The sequence below is a fragment of the Pezoporus wallicus genome, unplaced genomic scaffold (assembly GCF_028554395.1).
Source record: "Pezoporus wallicus isolate ANWC-B61680 ecotype Strahan unplaced genomic scaffold, APGP_CSIRO_Pwel_v1 contig_7545, whole genome shotgun sequence".
NCBI classification, from domain to species: domain Eukaryota; kingdom Metazoa; phylum Chordata; class Aves; order Psittaciformes; family Psittacidae; genus Pezoporus; species Pezoporus wallicus.
The window spans coordinates 1,978,375-1,992,137 of NW_026642398.1; the positions used below are offsets into that span (position 1 = coordinate 1,978,375).

A 13,763-nucleotide genomic window follows, 5' to 3' on the forward strand; every position below is an offset into this window, starting at 1 on the left:
CTGGAGCAGGTAATGTTGATCTGGTACTTCATGTTCTTTCTGAATAACAGCTTTTGGGGATTCTAATAAACTGTTACAAAGTTGTTCTGTAGTTTACTTTTGTGCCTTGTGTTCTTTCCAGCTGCATTGATTCATGGCAGTTTTCAGCTTGGTGTAATTGCCTTTTTACAACTTTTGTTATAGGGATTGGTCTTTTGTATGGATGGGCGGTATTTTTGCACTGGACCTCATCCTGAGGTTTCAGTTCTGAGGGAAACAGGAACTTCAGCTTCAAAGATTGTCTGGAACTTTCTATAATGATTTACAAGTCTTATCTGCCTATGTCTCTTTATATGCTGAAGTACTAAGATCTGAACTACTAGATAAGATCATTATGCCTTCTGTGGAAAGTAAGGCTGCTTTGAGGTCTCTCCTATCCTTATGTCTAGAAGTGACTTTTGAAAACAGACTATTTTTTGGTAATTATATTAGGATTTAAGTGACTAAAAGATGTTTTCAAGCTTCATTTATAAGACCTAATTATTTCTGTAAAATTAAACCAATGTGGCATCATCTTTTGCTTTTGAGTGTTTTAAGTATCTGAAGTAAAATGCACAGAATCCACTGATTGATATCTTCAGGTTTGAAGAATGAGTTGCAGAAATGCTGTTTCTGTCCTTTAGTGCTATTTTTGCATGAAGTTTGTCATTTTAAACGCCTTTGCAAAACGTGTTAGAGTCATTTAAAGTATCTTATATTGCTTTTGGTTGTGCATGCCGGGTATTGTGCGCTAGGTGTCAGCATCGGTTCATCACCAGAACTTGATATTGTTAGTGGAAAGTAGGCTTGAAGTAGTTGGTAGCTTCCAGAGTTTTGCAGCAGTTTCTTCTTGGCCGTCTAGTTTCAAAGCAAGATAGTAATTCAAACCAGAGGGGAAAACAGTGGTTACTTGAGACGTGTGGCAATATATTGTTAAGCTAAAGAAGCACATGGTGGTAGTTCCTTGCCAAGTTTGTTTCAACTTTAAGCCTAATGGGGCTTTCAGTAAATTCTTCCTCACTGGTTGGCAGTCTGCATATCATGGAATGAAAATTTTGTGGCTTACAAGATCAGAGACAGGTAAGATAGATAGTAGTATCTATCTACTACTTGAGTTAGTATTTTTCTTACTTTCATAGCCTGAGATTTCAAGAGTAATAATTAGATTCAGTCTTACAGGGATGAAAATATTTAACTTCGTAAATCAGTAGAGTTTGGAAATGATTTTTTTTTTTTTTTTTTATTCTACAAGAGAGCTGGAGAGGAACTTTTTACAAGGGCTGTAGGGACAGGACGAGGGGGAATGGCTTTAACCTTCCAGAGAGGAGATTGAGATGAGCTCTTAGGCGAAATTCTTCCCTGTGAGGGTGTTGAGGCGCTGGCACAGGGTGCCCAGAGAAGCTGTGGCTGCCCCATTCCTGGCACTGTTCAAGGCCAGGTTGGACACAGGGGCTTGGAGCACCCTGCTCTAGTGGAAGGTGTCCCTGTCTATGGCAGGTGAGTTGGAACTGGATGAGCTTTAAGGTCCCTTTAACCCAAACCACTCTGTGATTCTGTGATCATGTTAAACATCTTCCATGAAATATGGAGCTGTTAGTGACTGTTCTATTTACTCCTTAGTACTACTGAGAAATAAATTTGGTAAAGAGCTCAGTCTTTGCTGCTTTTGTTAGCTGCTGAACTTGAACCAAGCTTAAGTTCTCCTGTCAGTAAAAGCTGTTGTGACTGACTATATGCAAATTCCCTGGCCTTCTTAGTGTTGGAGAAGTCTCTACTACATTTTTTCCCCCTGCTGCTATTTTTTGTTTAAATTCAGATATATGCTTTAAAATATTGCTTGAAGCCAGTCCTTTTCTCTTTTTCCCTTTACATTTCAGCTTTCAGAAGAAGAAAAAATCCAGCGCTACAGCATTTTGTCTGAGCTGTACGAGCGGATCGGCTTCCACCGCAAGTCTGCTTTCTTCAAGCGCATAGCAGCGATGCAGTGTGCAGCCCCCAGCATCCCAGAGCCTGGCTGGAGGGCCTGCTACAAACTGCTTTTGGAAACCCTCCCTGGCTATAGCTTATCATTGGATCCTAAAGATTTCAGCAAAGGTAAGTGTCTCTGAGAAAGTACTAGCAGAGGACTTCACCCAACTGGCTTTCTGGAACTGATTTCCTTGAGAGATATCAAATGAAGCTAATGTCATTTACCTACCCAAAACTGGCTGCAGCAAATAGCAGTTCTTTAACACTGTACCATCACTTTTTCATAGTGTTGCTTTCAAAGACTTAAAGTTTTAATGATTTAAATGAATATATTGCTGTATTCCTCTGTTTGCAGCAAATAATTGTGTTATTTATGAGAGCTTCATTTCTACTCTTTTTCAAAATGTCTTTGTTTTTGACTATACAGTACAAAAAAGGCCAGACTTTATTTTCAACTATTTTTTTTCCATGAAGCTCCTTCAACTTCTGCATCCACAATTGTATTTCTTCTGGTATTTGATGCTGTTTGATCTTATAATGAAAGAAAGAAAGAGTCTTTTACACATTTTTTTTAATGTATATATATATAGACACACATATGTATAATGTAATTATACATCTATATATATTTGACCCTATCTGTAGGGTCAAATACATCACATTTTCCCACAGATTAGATCAGAGTGATGTTATCTGTAAGCCTAGCATTTGGTTAAGCCACTTCAACAGTTTTTAGAGGCTAGATACCCTTTGAATTACTATTTTGTTGCATCTATTAAAAAACCAATGGAAAAAATAGTCCATAAGAACACATGCCAATTCCTGTAGCTGTTAAATGCTGTGTTCACTTTCTGCAATTTAAGTGCTGTTTCCTTCCCCATTTAGATAAGGTATATTTCAACAATCTTATCAATTTTATCCAAAGCTGTATATAAAGTAATAATTCAAAAAGTTTTCTTGGTTGTAATATACAATGCTGCTTGGGAGCTCCTTTTGAGTAAACCTTTGTTGCCCCAAAACTTGCATTCTTTTACATAGTGGAATTGTTGTGGACCATTCACTAAATGTTACTGCTGCAGGAAAGGAGCAGCAAGCAATGGACTGTGCATGTACTGGTGGAAAAGAGGTGGAGTTCACCAGCATAAAACCTCTGAACTGGTTTAAATATGAATGAACAGCAGCTGGGATATTCCTCTCCCTTTTGTGAGAGTGCATTGACTGTTTCTGAGATTCCAGTTTAATGTTGGAAGTTCAGTTGTCAGTGCAGTTGTTTCTGTGTGTGCTAGGTCACTTAGCCATTGAAATAATGGAGCTATCCAGTCAATTCAGTTAAGGAAGGACATGGAAAAACCCATCTGACTAGCCACTAGGTGATACCTTCCAAGCTCTCTTAGCTCCACTGACAAAACATGCATGTGGACAGCCCACTGTGTGTGTGGATAGTTAGTTATTTTTAAAAGTGATGTGATTTTAGCAGTCACTGAAAGAAATGATTTGTGAGAGGAGGCAGAAAATGCCAACTGGACTAGACAAAAAGATACAAAGGATCTAGGAAGAGGGGATGTGCTGGAATTGTGCCTGGATACAGCTTACCCTGAACCACCTCCTGCTTCCCCAGTCCAGAGTAAGCACACCCTCTGGGACAGGACATCTGTACACCTTAGAGGAACAAATAACATGGGCCCCAGTCACAAACAGGGGTTGGAACTAGATGATCTTTAAGGTCCCTTCCAACCCAGTTATGCTGTGGCCTATGAGGGAAAAGGAGAAGACTGGGGTGAGACTGTGTTGGCAGAACAGGTTGTAGAAGTTCTGCAATAAGTGACGACATGATTGGTGTTTATCTTCCATATTTAACTTGCTTTTATGTTGCACTGAAGTGCTTTATCTGATTTTTACCCCTAAAATGGCTGTTTCAGTGATATAAAGAAAGGTCACTGTAAAGTCTAAGAACTACTTGATAAGAACGACATTTCACACATGCAAAGTAACAAGACTTATGTGCAGAATCTTAACTCTAAAGGTTTGGTTGCAGTAAATATGGCTGAAAAGTTTGCTGAATGCTGAAGGGTGATACTAGAAAGAAGGCTCTGTAGAAGTTTATGAAGTATTGCACATCTTGGAATAGCTGTTACTTAGAAATTACTGCTCTTGCTTACTACTAAAAGCATGTTAAGTTTGATGAAGAGTACTGTGTATTACTGTTTTGAAAGAAAACTTACATTATTATCTTTTTATTGTTACTGTAGATACTTTGCAAATATGAGATAATTTATAGTCTGAAACTTAGTTTTTAAAGACTGAAAATGAACAAATGTGCTTCATGTCCTGCAGTTTTATTGTTTCTAATTGACTTTTAATGGCCAGGAGAGAACTTAGAGAAAATACCTTTTGCTTGATATTTAAAGAGACTTAAGAAATACTTGATTTGGATAAAAAGTAAGTTTTTGTATGAAACTATGTGTAGTGAGGCACTGGCACAGGTTGCCCAGAGAAGCTGTGGCTGCCCCATCCCTGGCAGTGTTCAAGGCCAGGTTGGACACAGGGGCTTGGAGCAAGCTGCTCTAGTGGAAGGTGTCCCTGCCCGTGGCAGGGGTTGGAACTGGATGAGCTTTAAGTTCCCTTCCAACGCAAATGATTTGATGAGTGTAAATCTCATGTGAATTTCTTGTTCAGAGAATTTAAAAAATAAGGCAGATTAAAGGTTTTGTGTATCATTTTGTTTTTACTTCATGGAAAATGTAACTTCATTTTCTGGTTTCTAAGGATAAATTTAGTATAGACAGGCATATATTTAGTATAGACAAGCATATACAACAAAAATTGCTTTCACATTTAAATACTCAAGCAAATGCAAAGATCCTAATCTTAAGTACAAAAATTGGATTTTGTAATTATTGATTCCACTGGGTGATTCTTAAAAGTACCATTAAATTATTGCTTGATATATAAAGGAAACATAACTTTATGATGATTTTCATCTATGATGATTTCTTTTTAAAGTATTCAATGGCTGCTTTCTTTATAGGAACTCACAGAGGATGGGCTGCAGTGCAGATGCGTTTGCTTCATGAACTAGTATATGCTTCCAGAAGAATGGGCAACCCTGCTCTGTGTGTCAGGCATCTGTCTTTCCTTCTCCAGACCATGCTGGATTTTCTTTCTGATCAAGGTATGTTTTTTAAAAGTAAGATGTTGGTACTTTCTTCTGCTTACAGTCAAACAATTTGCCTTTGATTTGAAACATACTTAATTTGAGAAGAAATGGAGAGCACAGAAGTGATGGAATTCTGTATGTGCTGGAGGTAGCTTATTGATGGTATTCAATTCCTTTAAATATGACTGTTCTGACCTTGATGTGTAGTATCTAAAATAAAAATTCCTGTAATATTTTCCATCTGTAGATTGACTCCCTCAAGCCTAATGCTCTGTTTCCTCTGTAAGAATTAAGACTATGATCACAGGGCTTAATTTATGCATGGGTTAAAAAAAGAAGTATTATTTAAAAATGCTACCAGCTTTCATAAGTGCTTTTAATGAAGAGATTGAGTGGAGCTGAGGTTGAAAAGTAAATGAAGAAGAGAAGAGTATGGGAGCTCAGACTAAATCTACCATGAGTTTTCTGACGAAATATGTTTTCTGAGGAAACATTGATTGTGTGGAATCAGAATTCATCTAAGTGAGTAGGCACAGTCCTTGTCTCTGTGTTTGAGACAATGACCTTGTAAAATCTGTACGTGATGGAATTGAATTAAACTATGTTTAACATGGGCAATAGGCTTAAATTTTGATGGTTTCTTTCAAAAGGTATTTTTTAATCCAGCAATAAATTTCAGTGGAATTTGTTAGATTTGTCAGTGGATGCAATGGAATAAATGTGTCTGGATGATTTTTTTAGAAGTGGTAATGGTGTGTTTGAGGACCCCTTTGTGGGGGAGAACCATGCAGCATTTACAGAGTCAGCTGGAAAAGCAAAAGGTGAAATATTCTGCCTAAGAAATGTAATAAAAGCTAAGTCAAGCAGGTTTGTTCATCACCCAGGATAAAGTGGTTGAACTAGTGATGAAAGGGGTTTTAAAAGTTGCTTTTGATTCACAGTAAGCAATGTAAAAAGTTTAAATTTTTCAGTATTCCCTTGTTTTATGATAAAGAGGATGGGAGAAAAACGTTGTAGTTTCTTTTCCCTTTTCTCCTTAGTTATGGCCAAATTGACTCCTGCAGCAAAGAAGTTTGCTTCTGAGCTTTTGGCTGCCGATTAATTCCCTCTGTTTAGTGGCACAAATCAGTGGTGGAGGAAGGAGAGGAGCTGAGAGGAACTGAAACTGTTATAAATTATCTTTCTGTCTGTAGATCTTACTTGCAGTCAAAAGGTCCTTGGATATACCAGGGCTTTTAATGAAGCTTAGTTGATGGATATATGGAAAGCTTGCTGAAGACAAGGTTTTAAGCTCCTCTGCTGTGCTCGTTTACATCTGGCGATCCTAATCCTAATAAAGTTTGAAATCCTAAAGTGAGGCATTTTTTGTGTTTCTTGTCTTCAGACATTATACGCCTGAGTAATCTATGGTAACAGGGGTATTTAGTGTCTTTGAAAAATCAAACTAGATGTTCTCAAGCGTGTTTGGAAAGTAGCTGAATCTTTTTATCTTTCTCCCCTGAAGACATCCAAAATAGAACTCACTGTTGTGTTTGAAGCCTTTTATTGATGGCATGTTGCTCAGACACGGTTAGTGGTGTTCCAAACTAGTTGGAGTGTGGATGACAGTGCCAGAAATGTATTTATGAGATTGGTATTGTGTGATGTTATGCAAGGGTCTGTTTAGCATAGAAAATGACTTAAAATTTATAGGTCTTTCTAAGATGTCAGAATATTAGGGAAAAACGAACCAACAAAACTCCTTCAACCTTGGCTTGTGATAAAAGGACAAAAGCAAGATGATTTGAATGCTAAGGTTTATGCTACTGACTGTTTTAAGTTTGTGGACAGTTTCCCTTATAATATGAACGTTTAGAAAGTGTTGTAATTAGTATTCGTCTCTGATAATAACATGACTGAAACCTTCAGGTTTTCTTAACCAATTAAAGGTTGAATTAGGAAACTGAAGTAATACAGTAGCATTGGTGTTCAGGAATGCTAAGATCTCATTAATTTTCTGTGCTGCACAGAAAGTTTGCCAAGTTACTAGTTCCTAGGGAGAGGAAAACTCAGTCTTTTAAAACTTAAGTTTTCACCTGAATGTGTTTTTTCTTGAATCAAATAAGCGTATTTTAAAGCCTGTAATTGATAATATATGTCAAATCCTACACTTGTATTTAAGGATCGGGTAGTTTGGAGATTGTCATTAAAACCAGAGCGAATAGAAGTGAAAACTCTACCTGGTAACTTTCAGCTTAAAACATTTGGCATTGGAACTTAATCTTCTAGCCCTGTTTGTCTTCAGGATTAGCTGCCTCTGGACACAGGAAAAAGAGCATTCATTCTGGTTTGTGAATCTAATTCTCTTTATTTACTAGTTCAGTTGATGCTGAGATAATGAGACTTCAGAAAAGAGAAAAAATTGATTTCTTCTTCAAGCAGGAGTTTAGAAGGTGAAATGTAGTAGTTATGTGAAAGATCTATTAGTTAGAAGCTCTTGCTTCTATTCCCAGAACACAAATGCATGCTCAAAACTGGTTTGTCTTTAAAACAGAACTTTATTATGTTTTAATTGAATGATACTTGAGAATTAGTTTAAAATACAACTTTTGTGTACGTTTACTTGAATTACAATTTCCAGCCATCCAGCCTGGCAAATCTGAATAAAAATACCATCAAGGAAATGGGAGATGTCAGTCGCTATTTTAACAACATGGAAGCTAAGAATCCGATTTAAAATTAAGCTATTTAGTTACATAAATATGTAAAATGCAGTCTTCTGCTTAGCCAAAAAGAGGTACCAAATATTGCATAAAAGCTCTAATCTCCAGCCATTATGTTTTAATGTTAACAAGTCCTTGAGAATCACTCTTTCTTTAAATAAGAATTAAAATGTGCAATTGCAAAGTTGCTTGGAATTAAATCTCTCTCTTTTGTATAATGCTTTTTGAACCATAACACTGTGTAGAGCTCACACTGCATTCAGTTTGGGTAAGGTCAGATACTTCGGAAAAATCTGATATTTTATTGTGGGCCTTTATTGATAAAATCCATATGACTTAAAAGGACTGTGATGTTTATTGTGTAGACTATTCTGAGGTAGCTCAGCTATGATTCGCAACACGGAGCAAATATACCTTTGGTATGGTCTTAAGGTCCTTTCCAAGCCTTATGATTCTAAGATAGAAGCATGCCCTCCCCACAGTGGGTGCTCATCATCTTGGCCACACTCACTGATTCTGCTGGAAGACATGAAATCTTCAGTAAAAGACTTGTTACACAACACTTCAGCCAGAGGGCAGATGAGGTCCTTCACGTGATGAAGGACTTAGGGGTTTCTCAGTTGCAACTGGATATTTTATCTTCAGAAGCAAACCCATATCAGCAAAGTTCATCAGACTCCATAGGGAAGGATTTTTTCTGTGTGGATTCTGATTTTCAGTATGCCTACTCTATTGTATCTCCATACTGACGTTGCACAGGAGACACTAGAGAGTGGCTGAGCTCATTACTTGGTCAAGAGTTGTTTTTAGAGTTTGTCTCAGATAGCGACTGCATGCCATGCTATGCTTGGTCAGTGGGGTGACAAAAACATATCTGTACCTAAGGAAAAGGTTTTTGTTGCTTTCAAAGGTCCAGAGTTGAATTTTCAGACATAAAACTAGTTGCCTGAATTTCACTGATGTGATTCTGAACTCCATGATGGCAGGATTCCATCCCTTACTGCAGTACTGGCTATTACTGGAACTTCATCTGACATGTTGATCCACACCATGCAAACTGTAGAAGTTTGTAAGTTTGGCTGCAAGCTTTTTTCTCATGAAAACAACCTCTCACCATGTAGAAGATGCTTATTCTCAGCCTGTGCTGAGATCATCCTCCCCGATGAAGTATTTCTGCCAAAATTTCTGCTGAATGCTATTTCAGTTCGCCTCATCCTGTACATCAGTTGTGATAGACTTGTCAGTGTTGGCCAGGCAGACCACTCTGATGCCTTGACAGCTCGGAGTTGTTGGTAGCTGGAAGACCAGGGACTGCACACCAATAATCTGAGATCTCTTTTAGAACCTTTCCATCCTCCTTTCAAGATTGCAGTGCTCAGGTGATGGCTGATACGTCACCTGTGAGGTCTGTGCCTTGTGCAGAGAAGTGATGAGCTTCATCTAAGGAAAAAAATCATAAACCTTCTTTATCTTCAGAAATTATGGTTAAGCCTGGAGTGATCATAATTTGATGATGTCAGACAGTGTCTGACAACTCTTAAAATATGCCTTTCTATCTCACAGCTTGAAAGAGGAAACTATGCAGTATTTTACAGGCATTTTTATTTATAGAACAGATAGGATATGCATTCACTTGGTGAGATTTAAATTTCAAATTCCCCTGTAGCAATATGGGAAATAAGGAAGAATATTAAACTGGGCTCATAAAGATTGACAGCTAGATCAAAAGCAAATGTGGAAATGTCTTTAAGTGTAACCCTTCTGCCAAACATATCGGCAGCGGTAAAAACCAGACTCAGTTTCTGAGGATCTTTACTTCAAACATTGTCTTGAATTTCCACCCAAACACCTTGGAAAATGAAATCAAGCTGCATGGGCACTTGGTGAGCTGTACTAAATAGTGTTTCACTAGAGGAAGGGGTAAGGATAACCTATAAACTGCTGCAGCTGTAAAACATGGAAGAATCTAAAGCTACCTCTTCATTTGAGGGACAGCTGGAGCAGCTTGTTGCTGTATATTTACCTACCTGTACCCTATTCCCCTGTCTATGTCTTGCTGTGACTTTCTCCTTTTCTCCGTGTTTGGAATGCCATAGCAAGGGTTTGTTGAGCTGGTGGCTTGCCATTCCTGTCCTGTGTTTGCTGTTCCTTCCACCTTACTTCTCCTTTCATTTTTCCTATTGTTCATGTTTAGGTCCCAGGAAACAAGATTTCAAGTATTAGAAATAAAATGTAGAATAAACGAATATGAATTCCTGATTTTGGAATAAAACCTTGACAGTAGTATAAAAGAGGAGGTACATAAAAGTAAAGAAGGTAATCGGAGGAAATTAAAAGAAGAGGGTATGTTTGCTGGTAGCACGGAGACTGCTTAAAGATGTCACAGTAGATTCTCAGTAAGCGTATTCTCCTTCTCCATCAGAATAAATGAGAATGAAAATGCAAGGGTAGTTAAACAGCAAAATAAAAGCAGTTAAGGGAGAAAAAAGTTTATTAAAGCGAATGTTGTGTCCAAACATAGAAAGGAGAAGGGAATGTCAATCCTGATAAATGAGGTGGGGGAGGAACATAAGCCTAGAAAAGATTTTGAGGCATAACTTGCTGAACTTATGAACGCTAATAACTTCTTCAAACATATTAGAAGTAGGAAACCTGCCAGAACTGAAACATAATCGAGGTATAAAAAAAGATGCTCAGGGAAGATTGAGATTATCAGGAAATTTTGATCAAGATTTGCTGTTTAGGAAGAAAGATTCTGAGGTTTGGTCCTTCTTCAGAGAATAAATTTGTGGAATCCTTCCAAAGTGTAATTAGAAATGGTTTATGGTACAGTGTGCTCTGAACTGTAAAATGATTAGTAACAAATCCAGGTACCAGATGAGGTTTAAAGATGTTAAAACAATGGTGAAATTAAACAACTGAACTGCTAACATTTGCACTGAATGGATTTCTTAAATTCTCTTCATTCTCATTTTAAAATGACAAATGGCAAATGCATCTTTGCATTTCTTTTAAGAGCTCAGAGGTGGATAGAAGCTCTTCTGAGGTTGATATGGCTGCAGTGTAGTTGTTGGCATCCCCATCATCCTAATGATCCTGGCCATCCCAGTGACTCTTTTGACAGGATTTATCATTCCCTTTACACATGCACAGCTATCTCAGTACTGACTGGGTGTCTGCACCTGACCCTAGTCGTCACCACTTCTCTCCTTAGAATCCCAGGTTGGAAGGATCATCTCAAGGATCATTTGGTCCAGGCAAAACATGACCTAAGTTAGATGTCCCAGCACCCTGTCCAGCCAAATCTTGAAAGAGTCCAGTGTTGTGGAATCTCTTCTCTGGAGATGTTATTCCAATGGGTGATTGTTCTAATCGTGAAAAAATTCCCTCTTGTGTCAGAAATTACAGTAAATAACAGTAGGCACATGGATAATTGTGATCTGTGGGAAGGAATTACAACATCTTTGAAGCATGGCATCTTCCCAAGGAATAAATAAGTGTGATTTAGTTAATACAATGTTCCTAAATTAAACAAACCCAACCAGGAAACCAAAAAACCTTTTGGTACATTAATTAATGATTAGAAGAGAGATAAAGAATCAGTAAGTGAAGGAGATTATGGTGTTGAGGAAAGAGACCAGGGTTATTTAGAAGAGTTTCCAGAGTAGACTTGGTTGGGATTTTGTTTCTTCTTGAGAGTGGGAAGTAAGAGATTGTGTGGAAACCTTTTCTTTTAAGCTCTGCTTATGCTGACCATTGTAAGTAATCCCCTGAAGTGTGTGTAATGTGGGCACCAACTGCTTTGCTCTACAGTTGCTTTCCTTTTGTGCTGCAATACTTGGAAATACAGACACAGCCTGTCAGTACTTCATAATGTTTAATCATAAGGAACATTATTCCCAAATATTGCATTTAATTTAGGACAGCATTTCCCCTATGATCCTTTATAGTGTATAAATTCATGTTTAGAAAGGTAAAAAGGGGCTAAAAAGAATGAAGTTTTAATCAGACTGAAGAGAGAATATAATGCAAATTAAAAGTTGATGTAAACTTCTGAGCTGAAGTGAGGCTTCCTTAACTGACACTAATGAACTGGTTTTGATGCATTGTGTTGTATTTTAGTTGACAAAGTACCTGCAAGTTGGTTTTGCCTCACCAATACATCTTTCAAAAGGGAGCTAGTTTGGTTGGTCTTACGTTATTAAAATGAACTGATTTCAGGATGGAGACTGAAATGTTCAATGTAATTACCAGGGAATATTTATAGCAGCATGGTAGGTTCTTAGCCGTTAATTGGAAATCTTTTACACAGCTTCAGCATAGTGCTATATATTATCTCTGTGCATATCTATGAAAAACTATATATTTGTGTATATATATATAAAGTGTAATTGAAGAGAGGTGTCACCTCCTGTGTGTTTGATGTATAGCAGTGGCACAATATGGAGTAAGAATGAACATATTAAAGCTTGAATGGAAATGCTTTCTGACATATTATGATAAAAGGCTTGGAGATAGTACATGAAGTAGGAGGAAGCCTCTTAGAAGCCACTTAACTCTTATTTATCATGGTACTATGACTTCAGCTTCTTTTCATCTAGTTCTGTGTTTTCTTCAGTTGTATACTATGAAAGGACTGTTTTGTACTCTTGTTCCCGAGAGTTGTTCATCTGCAGCACTTTTTCCTGCCTTTTTTAATCCCTCCTTTATTTCCTGTTTAAATTCAAGGCAGTAGGAGCAGAGTAAAACTCTCTGGGCTTGCTTTATTCTTCTGTATCTCTCTCTGGAATCGGTGTTATCTAGAGACAAACTGGCTTATTAAATAACTTCACTCAACCTTTTATATTAAGAAGGTGTACTTCATTTTCCTGGAATGCATGTCTTTTAGACTATGTAGAAAGTAAAAGCCCACAATATGTATACATGTTTGTGTTTCAAATAATGATCTGCTTATCTCAGGGTTCCTTGAGAAACTCTGGTTCAGATCTCAATTCAGTGGATTTATTTTTCTTGAAGTGGAATAAATAAATGAGGCACACTAAACTACCAACAGTGCTAACATCTAAATTCATTTGCAGAGCACAAATTATGAAGACCAGAAGTTTAAGTCATGTTACATGAAAGAAAAATAAATCACTGTAGATAAAATGAAGACTCATCCAACTGGTCCAGCATTATAAAGCCCAAAGTCTTTTGCACATGATTTACCTTTGTTTATACTCGTGTTTTGAAGAGATTCAGACAAAAAGTCCAGTCAATACCATATCCCAATTCATAGGTGAAACAGAATATCCATCATTACAATGAAATAGTGCTTTTCTTTATGACTAAAGTTCCTTGTTAAGTTGGTTAAAATCATTAATGAAAAACAAAATGAAGTTCCTGAGGTGTAGCTCAAAATTCCTATCTTCATGTAGACAACTCTGACTCTTAAAAAAGCCTGATTTGATTAATTGAGGGAAAAGATACGGGTGTTGAAATGAAGACAAGTGGCAAAGTTTTTGTTGCAGAAGAAAAGATTACTCTGGGAAAGACAAACTTTAATTGGTAGTAGGAAGACATGAAGAATTTGTGCTGTGTTTTTCGGAGATACTATTTTGGTACTGAAGGAAGTACAGCTGTATCCTCAAAAGCAGCGTGGCCAGCAGGTTCAGGGAGGTAATTTTCCCCCTCTACTCACCTGTAGTCTGTGGTTTGGGGGCACAGGACATGGACCTGTTGGAGAAAGTCCAGAAGTGGTCATGAAGATGATCAGGGGGCTGGTGCACCTCTGCAATGGAGCCAGGCTGAGAGAGCTGGGCTGGTTCAGCCTGGAGAAGGGAAGGCTCCAGGGAGAACTTAGAGCAGCTCCCAATGCCTAAAGGGGCTACAAGAAAGCTGGAGAGGAGCTTTGGGCAAGGGCGTGTGGTGACAGGACA

The 13,763-nt window shown here is 37.7% G+C and overlaps 1 protein-coding gene across 5 annotated transcripts in view; it reads left to right on the forward strand.

Annotated features, from left to right (window-relative positions):
• Positions 1-13,763, forward strand: part of TRAPPC9 (trafficking protein particle complex subunit 9) — a 493,542-nt gene that overhangs the window by 24,213 nt on the left and 455,566 nt on the right. For all 5 annotated transcript variants that reach the window (XM_057429745.1, XM_057429746.1, XM_057429748.1 and 2 more), the window contains 2 exons: positions 1,896-2,112; positions 5,015-5,158. In XM_057429745.1, the coding sequence (XP_057285728.1) occupies positions 1,896-2,112; positions 5,015-5,158 (361 nt within the window). The remainder of the gene's footprint in view (positions 1-1,895; positions 2,113-5,014; positions 5,159-13,763) is intronic.